Below are 22,320 nucleotides of genomic sequence, written 5' to 3' on the forward strand. Positions count from 1 at the left end.
ACATGAGCTCACCCAAATTGGCCAGCTGAAGATTGGAAAAACAGCGCTTGGCCTTTTTTAAATCTATCTGATTAGATAATTACATGAATGTGCCGGTGCACAGACATTCCTGATAAAGTGGTCAGTGAGTGCATGTGTGTAACACGAGAAGAAATCCAGCAAACTGACATGCTAATTAAATTTAAAAAAAAAGATGGACAGTGATAACAACAGTGCATGGTGTCCTCTAAGGATGTTTTAAAATTTCCCATATTCAGTGAGACAAATATCACAGGCATCCAAGCTTGTGTGTCAAAGATTATTTATTTATTTTTTCCCACTTTATTAATTATAAGGACATTTATAACTAAGTGCCGGTCCTAAGCCAGGAGTGTTACACCACTAAGGGCTTTCTGTGTAAAACCTGTGCCAGAATCATATATGTGGATTGGATGATTCTGTGTGCCGAGCTGAAGGACAACAACAACAAAACTAACTCTTCCGCTTTACCTTACCATTGCAGGCTACTCTGCCCAGCTGTTGGATTTGATGAAACACTGCTTCCTCAGTACTTACATCTTTTGAAACCACTACATAGCAGCACCACTCCAAAGAAAATGTGTTACACTTTTTTAGACTGGCATGACCGGTTTGTTTTCTATTTGGCTGCGTTCGTACATGTACGGCTGTACAGAAGCAGGTTGTGGACGTAATCCAATTTGGTCCACTTTGAGGTGCTGTGCTTATCAGTCTTGCTTTACAGAGCACAGGCCTCAAGTAAATACAACCAGAGTCTGAGATGGCGAGAGATGACTCCTGTTGTGCTTTCAAGAAATTAGGGCTGCATAGTGTTTAATGAGTCAGCGGCTGAAAGCCACCGCAGTGATGTTACGAAAGCACTCTTTCAGCGACTCTCTAAGTAAAAGCCCTGACCTTGAGCTGAAGATGTACTTTGTCAACACCCACGTCCTTCATGCCACTCTGAACCTTGTAGCGAGAGAGTGAAATGCAGCAAGAGGGAGTGGTGGAAAGAGGAAAAGAAATCAAGTTAGAGAATGTAAAATAAAAGTGATGGTGTCAGTGCTGGAAGTGGTGAAGGGTCCCTGTGCCAGCGTTGCTTCTGGGTCCTACACGTTTTGCTCCTCCGATTTAAATCTAAACTTGATTGTGCACACTTTTAAACACTGACAAACAGCAGACACTAGCTACTTTTCCATGAGGCATTTTAATCTGTTAATAATCAGACTGATGGATTAGTCAGAAGAGCGTTCATGTAGACAACATTTGTAAGAATCCAATAAAGCCGTTGACAAGCCGAATGAATTTTTTACTTGAGAGAATGAAGTTGGTTTTCATTTTAATATAATATCAACTTTTAAATATTTGATGGGATCAGAATCGTGTGCTTGCCCTGTGTATGTGTGGTTGAATCCCCAGAAGCTCACATGCACTGACAGTAACTGCTTTGTACAGGAATGCACTATGGATGGGATGGCAGTCCATCAAGAGCATCAAGCACATGCACGTTAACACACTCATTCACACCTAGGGGCAGTTTAACATGCCGATAAGGAAGTGTGTTCACAGAAACTCCACACAGACAGATAACCCAAGCTTCGGATAAATCCAGGGACCCTGGAGCTGTGAGGCAGCAAAGCCCATCACCACAATCTGTTTGATAAAAAAATCAAACTGTCTGTTGGTCTCTTTCTGTTAAACTCTAATGACAACTGTGAGGTTGAATTCATAGTAGAATGCTCAAAGGATATTTCTTTCCGGCTTTACCCAGATATTGGCTTTTAATGTCTTTTTTTTTAATACAAGAAGATAATAATGTGTGCATGTCGTTATTTTCATCCAGCTCAGAAACATGTTGCAGAATGTCAGGCAAATATCAAATACTAAACAACTTTACTGCAGTCACAAATTCTTTTTCTTTTTGTCCCTTTAATAAAGCTGAAACAGAAATCATTTAAAACTTGTTAAAAACACAACAGTTAAAAAGCTGTGATTAAACAGCTACAAAGCTGAGCACTCTGACTGGACTGGGGCTCCTCTCTGTTGCCTCGGTAACGCTGCCTCATGCTTTACGTATGATGTAGATATAAGCAGCCATTGTTTACTGATTGTCCAGTTTATGATTCATAGAAAACATTTTACTCAGAATCCTCAATTGCAATGAATTCATTTTGATTCCTACAGATGGATAGTGTGAGATAGCAGACAACATACCACAATAATCAATAGCTGTGTTGTTTTTAGATCAGTCTTTATAACAACACATGAACATATTATGGTAGTAACACCTATTATAGTGCTGTGGCTAGTGAGCACAAACTCTAGTTACTGAATAGCTTTATTTTAAAAATTAGTAATATGCATTTCCTCTACCAGAAATAATGTTTTTCTCACATGCAATGTTAATATTTATTACGATCAACACGGAAAAGGAGAGCAATCAGCACAAATAATTTCCACTATAAACATGGCAGAACATATCCTATAGCAATTACTAAATAATTCAAAGAGATAAAATTTTTTAAGTGAATCACTTTTTACACCACAGAAACTAAATAGCAAGCTAATGGTCAAAGCAGATACAAAATCCAGCTCTCTGAGACTATTGTATGGCTGTGCTAGTTAACTAGCAGGTACATGGCTAGCTAACCTTCTATTTCTGGTAACAAAGCTTGCAAACCTCATGCTCAGGCTGTCACTGTGCTTCTTGGCAGTTTTGTTCATTCTTCGCGCTCTTCAGTATGTTTCATATGGTGCTGTGCCTACCTGTCAACCTAGCTGTAAAGAAAACTTGGAGATGATGGATGATGGAAAACTGGTTGAATTTGTTAGAAAGAAAAAAATCCTTGAGTCACTGATCTGCTAAGAAAACATTGTTGCTTGTTTTCCACAATTTTCATTTTCATCTTTTGTTGTTTTTTTGATACAGGTATGAATGATTTTCACACTGATGCATTGATATTAATCTGAACAAACAAAGCTGTGTGTGTGTCAATTACTCTTGAGTGCTATGCACTTTATTGTGCAATTGTGTAACTTACTTTCCATTCAGGTTATTTCCAAAAATGCTAAGTTGGACTTTTAAGTGTTTAATTTCCATTTCAGTGATGCAGAGTGTTAGCCTCTGTACTCTTTCATAAAACATCATTTAGAATGTCAAACATTGACTTGATCAATATGGCTGAGGCATTTACATAATTTTACATGTTAGAAATCAGACAGTGGACATTGCTTATAAACTTTTTCCCCAAAAGTGCTTTAAAAATTGGACATATTTATAAAGATGAAAAGAGAGATTAGCTCAACTTATGGTCATCCTTCTGTAATGTGTCTTTCTTCTGCCAGCTTATGAGCCAGGTACAGTTCTTTTCCTTAATACGCGTCTGTATAAATATTGTACACAGATATACAGATGCTAGTTTATTGTGCTGAGACAGAAGAGAAAAGCAGGAGAAAATGGCTGCAACTAAACTGCCAGTAAATGTATGCTGCTACTACTAGTACTCATACTATTACTCCTACTACTTCTATTATTGCTACTACTATTATCATTATAATTATTAGTGCTATTATTACTCCTAATTTGTCTTCTCCTTCTGCTACCATTACTATTCCTGCTACTCGTTTTCCTCCTTATTATTACTACAATTAGTACTTTTAATATTAATACTGTTACTACTGCTACTACGTCTACCATTTCTATTAATACTGCCACTGCTCTTTCTCCTCCTATTATTACTACAATTTCTTCTGCTACTACTTCTATAATTATTGTTAATACTACTATTACTAGAGTTATTGCATTTACTACAGGCCTGATTTCAATTACTTCTATAGATACTTGTATGTAGAATTTTTATTACTGCTATTACTGCTCTGATTACTACTGTTACTGCTGCTGCTTCTATTAGCGCTATTAATACTATTATTAATCCTAATACTTCTACTAATACTGTTAAATGGCAGCTATTGCTAATACTTCGATTGTAAGTACTACTATTACTACTTCTCCATTTTCTCCTACTACTGTTTTATTATTATTATTATTATTATTATTATTATTATTGTTATTATTATTATAACAATGTATTCCATGGCATTACCTTCTGGAAGGTTTAATGTTTAGACAGTCTTTTTGTCTATGTTGATTTTTAAGGAAAAATGCCTTTAATAAACTACGTTTCAGGGTGGATTATTGCATATAAAACACTGAGCTGCTTGTAGACAAGCTTCTTTGACAGATACATGGCAACCAATATAACAATATATCTGCTGATATTTTCCTGCTTTCTTTGAAGCCGCGAATGTAATATGTTTCATTGTTTTTGATGGAGTAGGATTTTATTGTAGTCAGTGTTAGCCTTCACTTAATTCCTGAGAGACAGGGGGTGCAAGCTTGTCCTGAAGTGTGTTTTGCAGTACTAGAGTGAAATGGAGCAGAGATATTGGCTGCTGAGAGTCACCAGGGCTGCCGCTCTATTTGTGCAGTGAATGAGCTTCGACTTGCGCAGCTGAATTGTTTCAGCTTTATTTCTTTTTTTTTATCCCCTCTCTCTGCTTCATTCCTCCGTACCTTCATAACTGCTGTTCCTCTGCTCCCTTATCACCCTGCGGCATTCTGGGTATTTAACATGTGAGTAAACCATTTAAACGCTACAGTTACCATTATAGAGGAAGAGAGCGAGAGAGAGAGAGAGAGAGAGAGAGAGAGAGAGATTGGAACTAAAAAGAGAATGACCCCAGCATTTATACTCAAAAGAAAGTCAATCCTCCTTTTTTTTCTTGACTTATGCAGCAATTAAGCCTAGAACTAATGCAAAAATTTCGGTGGTTCAGGATATTTTTCTTTTTTCTTTTTCCCCCATTTGGAGTCTAACCTTTTACTTTACTGCAGTAGAGGTTACACATTGAACCAGTAATTCTAATTCTTTTTTGTGGTACTTTCTCTTTTATATCGCAGTTTGACATGATTTGTGGTTGTGCAATTCTCTATAGTCCTGCAAAAAAGCTTCATCTCTTCTCCCCCACACACACATATAACTCATAGCTTTGTGAAGGTACATAACATTTTGACAGCAGCTTTTCTCTGAATTTGAGTCCACTTAGACCCAGACAGACACCTTATGGTCTATTTACCTCTGCATACTCTGCATTCTGTACCAGCACATGCAAACACACACACAGACACTCCGTTATCCACTCCCAAACCCTCATTTGCACATTCACTCATTCATAGTTACACATGAAGATGCCTGCATACGCACACACAATACAGGTGCGAACGCTGATACACTCCCCTGCTTACACAACCAAACAGAAACATATGAAAAGACACTTTTTTTTTTTTAAGTCTTTCATTTTCTCTCTCTTTCCATCCCTCGCTCTATTGAGGCGAGCCCTTTAATCTCCTCTCAGTTGACGCGTGTGTGCCGTGCAGTTGTGTATGTGTGCGCTTTTGCAAAAAGTGTTTTGATCGACAGCTCAAACACAGGCTTTTTAAGATTCAGCGTACACACACTAATCCGGCACTCTCTTTGTTAAGTTCTGCCATAGAGAGTAATCCTGAGTGAGCTGCAGATATAACACACACACACACGCACACACACACATACATACACACATACATACATATAGACACTCACATACTTAATCTTACTGGTCTCCTCTGTGCCATCACTGTGCTTCCAAAAAGATGTGTGTGCATATGTGTGTGTGTGTCCATGCATTCATGTATTTGTCACCACTTTTCAAATCGTTGTCTTAAGCACTTGCGCGTTTGTAAGCGGCGGTAATCAAAGCAGCCTCAACGGCTTATCTCTGGAGGAGGAGGCTTTGGGCGACGGGTTGTCGCAGTGATATCCAACCCAGCAAGAGAGACTTTACCTGGGCAAGAGAAGTGAAGGACTACTCCTCTAACCCTCCACCTCTATCCATACCCTCAGCTTAAGCTCCAAATCCGCAGCACTTCTCTCCATTGCCCATTCATTTATTCCTAAGCCTCTAGGAGAGATAGCGCTATGCTCTCATTCCTTATTCCGCTTTTATGAATAGCATTGTATGTTTTTATTTTATCTGACACAAACATTGTGCAAAGCTTGGGCGAAGGTACCTCAAACAGACCTTGCCACTTCATGTGCACTGGCACAACATTTAATTAAAGAGATGCGCAAGCAGTATGCGACAGTATGCTTTGTGGTACGTTTGCTATTGTAGTCTTGAGAGTACAGAAAACATATACGTAACCATAAGTCGCTTCAAAGGTGCAGGTTTTTAACTTTAATTACAAAGACCGGCACCGCATTGGAGAGAGCCAGGGTCAAGAGAAAGATGGATAGAAATAGGAGGAGAGAAGGGTGAGGAAAATAAGAAGGAGTACATACTTTAGCAGTGGAATTTTTTTCTAATAGTATTTTCATATTTCTTCTCTCCAAGAATAAAAGGTCAGAGTAGAGGATTATAGGAGCTCAGTGAGCATGACATGTTAAAATGAACATCCTCCTGTTGAGAGTCCTAGGAATTTAATGGTGAGATTTTGCATGATGGCTTCTGATTCCAACACTTTTCTCACTCTCTTTGTACAATTATTCATTTCCGTCCATCGCTCTTTCAGTATTCCGACTGGGAATAATGGCTGTAATTATCCCGCCAAATGAAACCGCCCCAGCCGTTTGAACCCTCGTTTGGGATTACCAACGAGATTGAGATTTTAATGCCGCTGTGCTAAATGATTTGTGGCACACTGACTCTAATTGTTTTATATGCCGTTTGGGACTAAGTCATGGTGAAGCTTTTGTAAATTAAAAATTTAAATCTGTTTAAATTATGATAACTAAAGCTTCTTATCTTAAGAGAATGTCTGATTATAGCATTAATATATCTAAACAGAGATGCTTGTTTGTACTGGATTATGAGCGTATAAATAACTAGATATTATATGAATTAAATAGTATTTATTTTTGCTTTGTTTTGTTTTTATTTATATAACAGCTCCAGAATTATTGGCCATCTTGGTAAACATGGATAAAAAAAATGTCTTCCTGGTTAATTGGCTTAATCTCACAATGAAAATATGAGAGAACTCCATCCAGATATTTCGGCAATGATCACAGTTGGAGGTTTAGAGAAGATGATTGTATTTTGGGGTCACCAAGTCTCCAATTAGTCTCCAGTTAAACGCCCCCTCCATGCCAACAATATGTTTCAAAGGCGTGCCAGAAGAAAGCTTTTTCTTTCATCTATCTACAAAAGTTAGTGCCTGGAGTTTGCTACATAGTAAGATTAGAGTGTTTTCAGCAGCAGACACCCATCTAACAGCAGCAGGATTTGGTGTAAGAAGAAACATGGCTCTACGAAAACCTAATTCCAAATGTTAAATATGGTTGAGGATCTGTGATGATCCAGGGCTCCTGTTCTCCTGGGAACCTTGTTAGGTTACATAGACTCATGGGAGGAGCAGGGGAACTTTAATTGAAAATCTGGCTTCACCTGCCAAGAAGCTACAACTGGGCCATGGTTAGATCTTCAAGAAAGACAGTGATCTAAAACAGAAAGCTTGAAAGCCAACACAGTTCCCTGACCTAAACCTAAATTGTAATCTGATGGGGTGATGTCTTCTCCACCAGAGAGGACCTCAAACTCTGAGGGATCTCCAAGCATTATATCAGAAGGCTCGGTGCTCTTTTTCTGGTAAAGGGAGGTTTCACAAAGTATTAAACACAAAGGGTGCAGATAGTGGTGATATGCGCAGCTTTGTTAATTTTAGGTATTTATAGAAGAGTTTTGTTTCTGATTTAAATAAAAATTAAGACTTCAATTAAGAAACATGATATTTTGAGGTCAATAATGAAAATGATTGGGAATAACCTGTGCTTTGCTCTAGTCTCTATATCTTAGAGCATCTTTCTTTCTTAATCCATTTTTGTCTGCTTTTCTCTCCTGTTTTCTCTTTCTCTCCTCTGCATCTCGCTCACTTCATCCTCTCTCTCTCTCGCTCGCTCGCTCTGTCTCACCCTTTCTCTCAATAATTGCAGTTTGAATGCCACTGCTTGTCTCACTGAATAAAATTTAACTGCGCCTCACAAAGTCTGTTCCACTAAACTGATGAGCTGATGGAGGTGTAAATGCACTTTAATGGCTTTGTTTAAGCATGGCCGTCTGCATCAGAGAAACGCCGCCTCCTCTGCCATCAAGACAGGAGTGGCATCGCTGCCAAAACACATTTCAAAAAGTTATATTAATAACCACAACTTGTACATTGGAAATGTATGATCTGGAATCTAGGTAACAAAACAAATGAAACTGTTTGTTTGTTTGTTTTTTCTCTGATAGAATAAAGAGTACTACCAGCAGGCAGCCCAGATGTACAATGAAGAAGCAACTAAAGCTAGTACCAACATCAAGTAAGTGCATTAACATCCCTTACACTCACAATCTTATGGAATACACTTGTTCCTTAGTTTTAGAGAGCAGGGAAATGTCCAAATGTTCAAGACAGTGAACCAAAAACCACTAATCTAAGATTCATTAAGTTTATTAAGAACCATTACATTAATAATATTTATTATTTTAATTGAATTTGAATTATATTTTAGCCCTTCAGGCACAGCGCAGTAGTAGCTCAGTGATTAAGATAGTGGGCTGATCAGATGGGTGTAAGTTCAAAACCCAGCACCACTAAGCTGCTACTGCAGGGCCTTTCACTGAGGCTCTTAATCTTCAGCTGCTCATTTGGATGAGAGCCGTTTGCAATTCCAATGTAGAATAAGCCCTTAAACAATGTTTGCCGTGTTTATTGAGAATAAAAGCGTTTACAACCTTTATGCATTTAATCTAGAATAAAGGTGTTCAAAAACTTTACACTCATAGTTTAGAATAAGTACATACACAACCATTAGACTTATAATCTAAATAAGTACATCAGCACCCATAATATTTAATCCTCTAGAATAACAGTTATGACTTTTATACTTATGATCCAGAATAATGGCACAAAAAAAATCTTTACACTTATACTGAGGAACTACAGCATTCACAACAGTTACATTTATAACAATATAATAAATAACAACATCGCTTTACCATCATAATCTAGTGTAATAATCTAATGAAATAAATAGTACCCTTAACTTTATATTCCTAACTAAATGAAGGAACATCCTTTATAATTAACCTGGTATATGTGCTCTAAAAGATTGGGGTGTTAGGATACACTACTTGACACAAGAATATTTTTCACCGCTTTAGTTTTGGAAAGTTCACCGCGGAGTACATATGCATTTCTGATTTGTTGTTTCAAACCTACCTTAATTTGATGATTTAAAAAAATGCAATGTTGGCAACCCTCCAGGTGTGAATCTCAAGGGGTGTGGGTTGTGTCTGAAACACAGAGCGCTTGATTTCACATTCTGCTGTTAGTTAAATTCACGCAGCCAAAGGCACTTGTGTGTATGGTTTATGTTTTTTAAAGCCTTATAACCTCTTCTGCATTGAGATAATCAGTCCCACCAACTGAAATTTCCTTTGTAAGTTGAAAGGTTTGTTACACCACGTGCCATATAAATGCTATTTTATGACAAATAGTTGAATTTGTTATTCAGACTGTTGGAAGTATTGTTCCGTACGTAAACATATCGAGGACAATATGACGTGCTGTCATTGCAGCGCTAGTAAGAACCCTTATGCTTATAATCTATAATAAGTTGACGAAGAATCCTTACACTTATAATCTATAATAAGTGCACTAAGAACCCTTGCACTCATGATTCACGAGGCACATCTGAGCAGAGAAATGAAGACGATGCCCTTTGATGAGAATTTTAATTAACACTGACATAAATGTCTGCTGTAGCCAGATGTTCAGTGAAGTTCTGAGTGCATTTCCTCTGAGGATCTTTCTTCTCTTCTTCCTCATGTCTTTCGCTTTGCTTTTCTTCCCTCTCCCACACTCACACACTCAACATTAAAGGGCATTTGATTGAAATGACATTTGAAGTAGCAATCAGTCAAACTGAGAACGAGCTAAGACGATAAACTGTGAACTAGCTAACACTTTCTAAATGTGTTGGTTGCTATGACATTCCTTGAAAAATTCTCTATATTTGTAACTCTGTGTGTGCGTGTGTTTGTGTGTGCAAGCTGTGTGCGTAGCACAATAGTTTCCTGGTCAGTAGAGAGATGGATAACTGAAGCCAATTAGGCTGCACATACTCTGCTCTCTCTTTGCACCAGCACATTCATTACAGCAGACAGGGCTGTCCATTTCACACATGCACACACGGATATGAAAGTGCTTTTCGCCCTTTTCTATTTCTCAGCCTCCACACTGGCCGTCATTTTTACTCTCTGTCTCTCCATCTTTGTCCAAGCCTTTGTCTCTTCTGCTTTTCTTGTCTGTTGTAGTTCCTTTGTCCAAATCTGTCCCTTCCACGCCGACATCTCCATCCACTGTCCAGCCGTTCTGATAGTGTGAGAGAATAATGAATGATGTCCTTCATCAGGGTGTGGCATTGCTTATCTTGTGTCAAGGCGCAGCTGGTCGCAGTAAGCCTATAGTATCAGCTCAGGCTCTAATCAAGTCTCTCTGTGCCAAAAGCGAATGAATGGTGTATTTATCAAATCTAGCAGGTATCTGCGCTCAGTCTCACCACCTGCCTGACTGGAAAGACTACAGTGAATGTGGAAAAACATCAGAGAATTATGGAGTGGTGTAGCAATGTGTGACGGGCCTTTATAAAAAAAAAAAAAAGCTGTGTGTGGTGCATATGAGCTGCTTTAAAGGCTGGTGCCCAGGTGGTGGCTTGTGGTACACAGAACAGTGTGTCTATGTACTGACTGATGCAGGTGAGGTGCCCTAAAGGCCATATGTACAGCACATAAACTGTCCTAAAGACTGGGTTGATGCATGTAAGTTGTCTAAAGGCTTGCTATGGCTCAATTTAGTTGCTATATAGCCTAGGTAGCATGTAAAAGGCCCTGAAGGCTGAGCGCGGCACCCACTGGCTCTCTGATAGCCTTTAGAGACTGCTTATTTGAATTATGCCAACTCTGAGACATGATATACATATACTGTCCTTAAGGCTCCATGTAAGGCACCCAAACTGCCCTGAGGGCTGGGGGAGATGTAGTTTCAGCTTCAGACATCATGCATGTTGGTTGAACATCTGATGCACATGGCACAAGTTGGAAATACTTTGCTGGATTTCCCACATTATGTGAAGTTCACAATATAGACTCATTCATTGGTACGACTTTCTTAAATGAACGAACTATGGTTGCATTCTGGTCTGTTTTTCTAGGGATCATCAACTTTACACTTTCATAACCTTAAACAAGACGCTGAATAAATGGTCTGTGATTGGTCTTGGGTGGTCCTTGGCCAGTAAAAGTAGTCTAGAAGTCTGGCTATGTAAGACTAGCTGTGATACATATGGGCTGCTTTAAAAACCTGGACATAGCTGCCTAGTTTACACTCAATACCCTAAAAGCTTTACACAAGCATAAAAGGGTTTGCATTAGGATGAATGCAGTAAATATATTAAGTTCATTCATTTAGCACTTCAGCAATATTCACCATGTCTGATGATATTTAATTCTTTTCTGATCAGCAGGGCGAGCAGGCATACTAACTCTAGCAGTATTTAGCCAAATCATTTCCCCTCAAGTCCAAATCAAGCGTACAGGCCTTATTGATTTGAAAAATGAAGCCTATCAAGAGGTGTGTTGCCGTGACATGCATTTAAGCAAACTCACGTTGTAGGAAAAAGTTAACCAAAGAGAAAATAGACCAGCATGTCAGTGAAAGAAATTTAAACTATAAAAGTTCACTCAGATTTTAATTATAAAATACGTTTCTGATGCCACTGAAAACCTTAGTGCATTCTAGTGCATTGCATCCTAGAACCTGCAGTCCAGCTTATATCTTCAATCTCATATAGCAAAACTGGACTGTTATTACTTACATTTGAGCTTGTCATAACTCTTCTCTTTTTAGAGTTATTAGTCTGATGTTATTCTCAGTCCGTGATCTAGCAAACCACTATCAGGATGAATTTATTGATAGACACGTCAAAGCACTTCTGTAAGTTGTTCTGTATAAGAGCATCTGCCAAATGCCATAAAAGTAAATGGAAAAATAAATCCTCAATGAACAAGCTGGCACCAGAATTGCTAAACACATCACAAACGTCAAGTTTAATGTGTTTCATGGTGGACTTTTCCTCTAATATTATACCTCCACAAAATTTGGGTTGTACCATTATAAATGGTAAAATAGGATTTTGCGAAGCATTAAATGAAATTTGGGTAAAGTTGTGTAACAATCCTGACTGTCTGCACAGACAAGTTCATTTCTGAAAAGCAATATCTGTATAAGCAGAGCTACTTAGACTGCTTTAAAGAGTTACAGAAGGCTATGATTTGAAATTGTTATTTCATGTTAAAGAGACAATTACTCTCCAAGCTAATTTATTTTATGTCAAAATCGGAGTCTCATAAAACTCCCACAAAGTCGAGTTTCTAGTCATAGATGAGCGTGTCTTGAGGATTTGTGTACTGCATCAGTACTCTATATTGAAATGTCGCAACAGAATATTATCTCCTCTGTATTTGTACTCCATTACATATTTGTAGATTTACATTGTTTTTCTCCTTTTGTCACTCAGGCCGAAGAACACAGTTCCCATTTGTTCAGAGATGCAATCTAAGGTGCTGAGCTGTTTTCAAGAGAACAGACACCAGACTCTGCACTGCTCCAGCCTGGCAAAGGAATATATGAACTGCATTAATACAGCCAAGAAGGTGAGTCTCTCGCTCTCTCTCTCTCTCTGCCTGTGTGTGTGTGTTCCCACAAGGCAAGATCCAACAGGTTTAACATTATGGCCACTTTTGGCTGCTTCCCACAATAAAATATTATTTATTTATTCATTTAGTTTAAAATAAAACTAAAATTAAAAAAACTTTTATTTTAATAAAAATCTAAAAGGGGAAAAGTGTTTTTGTTTGGTTACTGAAGTTAAGGTTAGATGTAAAGTTATATGCAGTCCTCAGGATGTGTGTGTTGTGTGTGTTTTGTGTGCGTCTCTGTGTTAGGCAGAAGATTTATATAGATATTTGTACTTATTTATATTTAAAATTGATGCCTCATTTCTATGGGTGCTTTTTCCTGCTAAAGTAAAAATCATTTTTGTGCTAATGTGCAAGAGGATATTTGTGCACCGTGAAACATGTTTTGCTAATTTTCACTCAGGATATTAAAATGCAGTGGCTTGTATTATCGTGTGTCTGTGTGTTCAATGCATAAAGCCTTTTATCTGTGTGTAGAACACAAAGCTTCTTTTAATACAGACTCACTCATGCATTTTGCAGAACGAACGGGAACAACAGCTTTCATTAAAGACAGTCTGTGTGTGTGTGTGTGTGTGTGTGTGTGTGTGTGTGTGTGTGTGCGCGCGCGCACACTTATTACACACATCTCAAAGAGTGTGCGGGTAAGCGGTCGAGCCCTTGAGCTCTAATGCTGGCGTGTGGTGTGGCATGATGCCAACTAGACTGTGCAGGCTGCCAGCAGCTCCCAAACACCAAGAGTCCAATGGTAAAAAGAAACCAGAACATCAGAGCCTAGTCCTAAACAGAAACCACAACACTGACTAATCTGAAGCAAATTGGTTCACCACTCATCTGTCAGTTAGACATCACCATGCTGTCCTGTCCACTCCCATTCTTCACTAGAAACTGTCACTGCTGTATAAAGACCACAGACCTTATATGACAGTTGTTTTTACAAAAATGTTCAAATTACCAGAGCCTGCTCTTTAGAGATATGGCAGCTCCTAAACTGCAAATGAGCTCCAGAATATCATACTGTGGTGTTAAAAAGAAACCAAAACTCCAGTGAAAATGCTAAATATAAACCAGAACATTAGAGCGCAGGTCTGAATCCTGTCTAGAAAATCAGAATGCAGTGATAAAAAAAGTACTGATGTATTCTGTTTAAGGAAATCCATGAACTCAGTATAGGGATTAATCTAGAACAAAACACCATCATCGTGTACTAAAGAAAGACCAGATTATTAGTGTGTAATGCGGAAGACAGACCAGTCCTCAGGGTCTAGATCTAAATAGAGACCAAAACACCAAACTGAAGTGCAAACAAGAGATAAGAACAGCAAGGTGTAGTGCTAAAGAGAGACTGGGACACCAGAGTGTAGCAATATAGAGAGACTGGGACGCCAGAGTGTAGAGCTAAAGAGAGACTGGGACACCAGAGTGTAGAGCTGAAGAGAGACAAGGACACCAGAGTGTAGAGCTGAAGAGAGACTGGGACACCAGAGTGTAGAGCTAAAGAGAGACTGGGACACCAGAGTGTAGAGATATAGAGAGACTGGGACGTCAGAGTGTAGAGCTAAAGAGAGACTGGGACACCAGCGTGTAGAGCTGAAGAGAGACTGGGACACCAGAGTGTAGAGCTAAAGAGAGACTGGGACACCAGCGTGTAGAGCTGAAGAGAGACTGGGACACCAGAGTGTAGAGCTAAAGAGAGACTGGGACACCAGAGTGTAGAGCTAAAGAGAGACTGGGACACCAGCGTGTAGAGCTGAAGAGAGACTGGGACACCAGAGTGTAGAGCTAAAGAGAGACTGGGACACCAGAGTGTAGAGCTAAAGAGAGACTGGGACACCAGAGTGTAGAGCTAAAGAGAGACTGGGACGCCAGAGTGTAGAGATATAGAGAGACTGGGACACCAGAGTGTAGAGATACAGAGAGAATCTCTGTAGAATGGCTTAGTGGTTAGCATGTTCGCCTCACACCTCCAGGGTTGGGGGTTTGATTCCCGCCTCCGCCTTGTGTGTGTGGAGTTTGCATGTTCTCCCCGTGCCTCGGGGGTTTCCTCCGGGTACTCTGGTTTCCTCCCCCGGTCCAAAGACATGCATGGTAGGTTGATTGGCATCTCTGGAAAAAATAAAGGGAGACTGAGACACCAGAGTGTAGAGCTAAAGAGAGACTAGGACTCCATAGTGTAGCAATAGAGAGACGGGGACACCAGAGTGTAGAGATAAAAAAAAAGTCATCGACGACACAGTGTAGAGAAAAGTGAGAATGGGACACCAGAGTATAGATATAAATAGAGACTGGAACACCAGAGTGCATAGATAAAGAAAGACGGGGACACCAGAGTGTAGAGATAAAGAGAGACTTGAAAGCCAGAAAGGTAAAGAGAGACCATTATATTGGCAAAAAAAGAGAACTAAAAAACCTCTAAATTAGAACTACAGATATTTTAGAAAAACAGTGTAATTTAGAAGAGATATTAATGAGCTCTTAACTGATCAATTAGTATTTTTTATACATGCTGCTTCAGAACACCTGAGCATAGTGGTGGAGTTAAGTTGGCATAAACCATTTCTACTAAAGTAGGCTTAAATGTCTGCTTAAGACTGAATAAAATCCCACTTAAAAGCTGGGAGTAACAAATGTGTTATAAATGTTTAGAGTGACTGCTGAAAGAAGTGCAGTTTAACTTTAGTAAACCTTAAATCTGAAGTAAGTCATATCACCTTAAATAGATCGACCGCAGTCCATTACACTAATATACAGTATTGAATAAACACTTTTACAAGTGGTCAGGTCCTGCCAAGTTGCCTAGAACACCACGAAAACAATAATGGACGTGCTGTTTCATGAAGACCCTGCAAAATCCCTGATGGATGCTGAATAACCGATGATGGACATGTTTTTTAAGTAATCAAGACATCCTTAGTAACTGGTGTACTGCATCTGTATACTAATCTGCAGGACAAATTCAGCTTGATTGGACTTACAGTTCCTGAGAAGCAGATAATTTGAGCTTTGACCACAAACCAACCTGAGCATACCTTCATGTCGGACCTTGGTTCTTGCCAAAAGGTCAAATGCTGCAGTAAAACCATCAGGCCAGCTGGACTCATGTCTCTTAACCGAGTTGGGGCAAGATTCAGTGATCCTGTGCCAATTGTAGTAGCCTAAGATTTGTGTTTCTGGCTAGTAGGAGTTAGTGCTATTGTAGCCCATTCATCTCAACATTCACTGAGATGCTTTTCTGTTTAGATTGGTTTTAATTGAGTTAACGTAGACTTCCTGTCAGCTCGAACCCGGTCTGTCCATTCTCATCTGACCTGTCTCATTAGCACTGCATTTCCACCCACAGAACTGCCTTTCCCTGAACGATTGTTTGTTTTTCACACCATTCTGTGTAAACTCTAGGGTCTGTTGTGCATAAAAATATTCAAACCAGCTCATCTGAAACCAACAACCATGCAGAGGTCAAAGTCACCGAGGTCACATTTTGTGAAGCTCTTGACCTGTGTTTTTAATGTGTTTTAATGTGATTTTTGCAGAAAGACAGATAGGAGATTTTAAAAATAAAAGTTTTAAAAACATCTGTAATTTTCTAGGAAACAAATGAGCAGAACCCCCCCCCCCCCTTTTTGTGATCAAATGAACAGAACAGCTAGATGACCACACGTAGTGTCCGATGTGCTCAATCAGCCGTTATTACAGTGTTTTTTATAGCTAAAGATTTTTCATTACTAATTAAATCTGGAATTAAAAATTTGAAATTTGTCATACCAAGAACCGCCTTTATGAGCTCTACATTATCAATCATTCGCTGTTCTGAGCTCAGAAGAGCCTTTTATTACTCATAATAGTCTGAGATGCTCTCCTAAATACTTCATTTAGGATTTCATTCTTATTCTTAGGTCTAGGTTTTGTGGCACCAAATTTGTTCTCCATGAGTGCCTTTATAAATCCTGGTCCACTGTATCAGAATCTATTGCTACCCAAATATTATGACACCCCAACACCGGAGAAAGAACTAGGTTAACCCAGGGTCGCAGTCCTCAAAGCACCGAAGGAGCATTGGATATTTGCAAAGAGAGACTAGCTCCCCATCTGCAGCTCAGGCTGGTCTAATAATGGTGCCAAAAAGAGGCTAGTTACAGACACACAGGCATTATTGTTATAGTGATAGGCTACGGAGTGTTCTTTTTTCCCTTGGAAAAAAAAAAGAGGTGTCATTAAGTGAGTGAGCACAATAAAAAGAGAAGCAGTGCTAAAAAAGACAAGCAGAAGCATAAACACTGAAATGTAATGTGTCTCTGACATTTCCCTTGGCATATTGGGCATATATTTCATGCATATGTGTGGGTGCCTGCCTAGTGATTTTACTCATATATTTAGTGAGGCTGACAGGCATTGTTTAAACCATCCTCTTTATAAGCTGTGGAAATGTTAAGTCTGTCCATGTGAGGCACACAGTCTGTGACATTATCTCACTGTATTATCTCTTCTGGACTGCCGTTCGTCCCTGAGCTTTTCTTGTCTTAAGGGTATTTCATTGTGCCTTTCCACTCTGAACTGCTATAGTGCAGTCTTTTTTTATACCGGATGCTGCTGTTGTGCTCACGTTTAATTTAAATCCCAGAACCAAAGAGAAATGTCAATCCAATGAAGTGTCCCTTATTTTTGTTCACTTATTCATCTTTCTTTTATCGTTCTGCTTCTGTCGGTCTTTTGATCTTCCTCTCATTCACTCTTGCCCTCTCCACTTCTCTGACTGCTGGGTGATTTTATTATTTTTTTTACTCTCTGTTTGCTTTGCATTGTGGGAATGGCCTTTATAAAATGAGCCGGCATGTTGGGACACGTTGCCGCATGTGGAGCAAATTGGTTGACCAGTTGTCTGTCAGGTAGACATCTTCATTCACTTCCAGTGACATTAACACACCATCTTGCACATGGGTCCAAAAGACTAGAGCCTGAACTTTAGATAGGAAGAAAGAGCAAGAGAGAAAAACAGAGGAAAAGTTAAAAATAAATAAAAAAAATAATAATAATCAGGTGTCAGTGTAGGACAGGGTGATATGACTCTGTAATTGTGATGTGATAAATTGCATCAAAATCACATTAAAGTTTTCTGAAAACGCTATAGGTATTGTCAGTATTTTTGAAACATTAACTGATTATATGATTCACACTAGGCTTAATTTATCAAATTGGATACAAATACATTTATTTGTAAATTGTTCTACGAAGCAGTTACACAAGACGTACAGTATGGTATTTGAGTAAGTTTGTTTCTTATTTTTCATTAATGACTCGAAAGAAAGAAATCCTAAGACTAGCTGATCAGTAAAGACAGATAAAATTGCTCAGATTAACAGAAGGAAAAGTTAATGGCTGTGTCTCAATCAGCTCCTTAGTTCAACAGTCAGAGCACTGATCAGGATTTGACTATTTTAAGGGCTGTCACTCTTGGTCACAAAATCTGTCCAGTGCATTAGAACTAAAAAAAAATGCACTGCAAAAAAAACAACAAGGAACAACGATGTTCACTATGTTTTCTTAATGATGATCCTCTTCATCTATCAAAAAACATCAACTAAATTTTCTTTAAATCTGTTGCATTTTTGGTCTGGTTTGTATGTTAAAAAAAATTGTACTAAATGTTTCATGCTAATTATTTTTGAGGATGATGCTTTAATCATTAAACTTGTTTTGATGGCTATGTTATTGCAGCATTTCTGGTTTCCAGCCACATGATTATTGCAACTTTGAAGGCATAAAATTGATTCACTTCTCCTTCTGAATGGTCCAGCTGTACTCCAAAAGGTTTAGATGTGATTAAAACCTGTTTAGACAGAATATATATGTGATCATTTTCTCTGTATGACCAGTTCTGGGTTCTGAAGTGAAACCAATCTGTCATGTATTTATTCACAGAGGTCTAGTATTCTCTCCAACTCCTGCCGTTATAATGAATTACATCTAGCTCATTTTGACCGAAATGATCGTTTAAGCGCTGTAGGTGTTTTAAATAAATCTCTTAGGTGTTAGGAACTAAAGGGCAACTATGAAGCTGATGCATAGTCATTACATAGCCATTAATTTTAAATTAAGGAATGTTGTACAAATGCAGCTTGGTTCCATGTCCACTTATGTGCTGCTGTCCTTTAATATCTAAATATCTAGACACACCAGTGAGAGGAACAGAAGGAATAAAGGCTTCAGGGAGCAGGAGAAAGATGGAAGAGAGAGAGCTTTTTAGAATAATCTTACACAGAGGTGCTGGCTGGCAAAGTGGCACTGATATGAGGGAGACAATAAAATACACACACCTGCTTGCGTTTTCTGTCTTTTTCGCAGTGTGCATGCAGTCTTTCACTTTCTGTCTCCCCCTGACAAACACACACACACACATTCGCTCCACTGGAGTGCTTGATCAGTGTCGTTATAACACAGCATTATTACCCCTCCCACTGAACGGATGACATACCCGCACAGCACTGCTTACTGATAACGTGCCTTCAACATCTCCGTAGCTGCTGCAGAGAACCTCTAGACAGGCAATAAGTAACACACACACACACGAACACTCTCACACACACACTCCGCTCAGACAGCAGAATGAAATGAAGTCAGTGTTTTTTTTTTTCTTTCAAAGAAATCACATTGTGGTTATCACACTAAATGTGATAAAGCACCAATTCCCATTAGTATCCCTTTAATCAAGAGTGCATCTTTCCTTGCCTCTCGCTTCCTGCCATTTTCACTGACAGGGTACCTTAGTCTGGAACCATTCCACACTTCTCCACTGCAAAAGAGTAGTTGTAATGAAAATGGATGATGCTTTGAAAAGATGGCACCAGATTCTTGTAAGATTAGTGTGTGAAAAATCTGTGAGCATTATAGTGAAGTTCATACTGTACAAACTTTGCTAAGGACCATTGCGCCAGTGGAGGGTATCATTACCACCTTGTAGCTCCACGGCATCAGGTTCGATCCTGTACTCAAGTTATTGTGTATGAGCATGTTTTTAGTATGTTTTCTTGGGTTTTCTTCAGGTTCCCGGATTCCTCCTACTTCCCAGAAACGCTGTGTAGGTGAACTGTCTGTGCTGGGGTATGAATCAGAGTATGTGGTGTGACAGCAAAAGCATTCACTTAATCATCAGGAGATTATTCAAATCTAAGAGCCAAGTTAGCAAAAAACGGTTAGAGCTTTCTGGGTAGGAGGAATAGCCTTCTCTCTCTTCCCTGTCAATCACAGTGACTCTAGACAATTGTGAGCATCTGTGAGCTTGTGAATGCTGAAGAGGCTAGATAGTGCTTTCATCTGAGCCTGCTGTGCTACCCTGTGACAACACGAGGAGCAGTTAAAAAAAGTATTATAAGGGAGAGCAGGCAGGTGACCAAATTAGACAGTGAAAAATGATTAAATATATGTACATTCTTTTTATAATCAATTATGTAGCTGTTTGGCTCCTTGTGAAGCTCCTTGTCAAGAACTTATTGTCTTCTGTTATTTGTTCTTAGCAGCTTCAATTTTTAAAGAATTAAAGAATCCATTCCTATTTTTGTTGTTCTTTTAAACTCACTGTTGTCTCACTGTAGTAGCAGCAGCATGCGTCTGGAAAAAAAAGGCATCTGTTCATGTACTATATGACCATCACACCCTTCTCTAAACTGTTAACACAAAGTTAGAAGCACACAATTGTATAAGATATCTTTGTATATTGTAGCATTACAGTTTCCCTTCACTGGATTGAAGAGACCTGTTCCAGCTTGACAATGCCCCTGTGCACAAAGAGAGCTCCATGAAGACATGATTTGCCAAAGTTGGAATGGAAGAACTCGAGAGCACATACACAGAGCCCTGACCTCAGTGTTCACACACTCATTCACACCTTTTTTGGCAATTTTGTGTAGCCACTACACGTACTGGCATGTTTGGAAACCGGAGAACCCGGAGGAGAGAAGACATGGAGAACTTGCCAAACTCAGCACACACTGTAACACGGAGTCAAGATCAAACCGGCTACCCTAGGGCTGTTACTGCACCGCTCAGCTCACTGCACCATCGTGTTGCCTCCTTATCCTGTAGTGTTGGATAAATTATTTTCAGAGGACAGCATTTCTTCTCTAGCCTAGTTCATACATTACATACCTCACACAAGGACTATGTTTATTAGGTACTTAATAAACATTCTGTTATAGGAAACAAATCAACACTATGGTAGTGTAATACAGCCTGACCTGACCTGACCTGGGAACTGTTACCATGATAAAACTGGACATTTTATTGTTAATAAACAGCATATCCCCCACACCAATCTCTATTTTTCCTCTCTCTTCCTTTTAACAAGAAAAAAACATGCAAGTTGTCATGTAATTGAGAAACCCAGAGGCCTCGATCCTGAAAAAAAAGAGGAACAGCCTAGCCTTATGTCTCCTAACAGACAATGACAATATACAAACAGTTATGGGGTTTTCTTTTTGTCCACCAAACAAGTCCCTCCGTATTAGCTGTTACTATAGAAACAATAACGTATGAAGAAGAGTGCATTAGTATAAACCTGTGATTTGCCCTGTGGCTGTTACTGCAGAGCTGTGCTATTATAGAAAATGAACACCTTCTGACCAGTCAGAATCAAGAATTTTAACAGCGCTGGGGTTTAATGTGTTTTACAGACTAGAGCTTTGTGTGTATATTCCTCTTTTAGATTCCAATAACTCTTTTAAGAGAAGTGCTCAGAGAGCAGTGTGTGGTAAAGAAGTGAGTGATGAATGTAAACAGCTGCCTTTTTTTCCTCTTTCCTGTGCAGAACTTAATGGTCAACCATGGATCGTGAAGACCAAGGTGCCGAAGATGACTGTGAGCATGAAGAAAAAGAAAAGAGTGACACTATAATTCACCAGTAAAATCCAACAGTATAGTTTTCAACATGCACGTATGAGAGCCACTATGGAGGACCGCCAGCATTCCTGCAAACTATTTCTTTTGTTTATGTATATATATTAAAAAAGTGTTCGTGTTTGACAGAACTCCCTCTTCGGCTGTGGAACGAGGAGGATATTATCTTGGTGCACATGCGCGCGCGTGTATGTGTGTGTTTGTATGTTTGCAGAGATGTTGATTTGCTGGGATATAGTTATCTTGACGGTGGCACATCTCACACAATAAAACATCTACAACACCAGTCACTCCAGTGCAAGCATTCAGACTCTGTACTGCTATTTTAGTGTGTCTCTCTCTCTCTCTCTCTCTCTCTCTCTCTCTCTCTCTCTCTCTCTCTCTCTCTCTCTCTCTCTCTCTCTCTCTCTCTCTCTCTCTCTCGCTTACACACACACACAGTCTGCATATACCATTTTAGATACTCAATGTGTGTATTACCCTACATGTGATATAGGTGACAAATACTGCCATTTTCTATGAATCAGAGGGTTAACACACAAATGCGTGCATACCCATACATGTGCATACAGTCTTTTGATCATACTGGGCACTTTT

General features: G+C 39.1%; 1 protein-coding gene across 1 annotated transcript in view; it reads left to right on the plus strand.

The window, feature by feature from the left end:
* Nucleotides 1-22,013, plus strand: part of chchd6b (coiled-coil-helix-coiled-coil-helix domain containing 6b) — a 41,538-nt gene extending 19,525 nt beyond the window's left edge. Inside the window, exons 6-8 of the mRNA XM_060868020.1 lie at nucleotides 8,326-8,396; nucleotides 12,657-12,792; nucleotides 21,635-22,013. Coding sequence (XP_060724003.1) covers nucleotides 8,326-8,396; nucleotides 12,657-12,792; nucleotides 21,635-21,661 — 234 coding nt within the window. The 3' untranslated portion in view covers nucleotides 21,662-22,013. The remainder of the gene's footprint in view (nucleotides 1-8,325; nucleotides 8,397-12,656; nucleotides 12,793-21,634) is intronic.
* The last annotated feature ends 307 nt before the right edge of the window (nucleotides 22,014-22,320 follow it).

The sequence above is a fragment of the Tachysurus vachellii genome, chromosome 4 (assembly GCF_030014155.1).
Source record: "Tachysurus vachellii isolate PV-2020 chromosome 4, HZAU_Pvac_v1, whole genome shotgun sequence".
Taxonomy (NCBI): domain Eukaryota; kingdom Metazoa; phylum Chordata; class Actinopteri; order Siluriformes; family Bagridae; genus Tachysurus; species Tachysurus vachellii.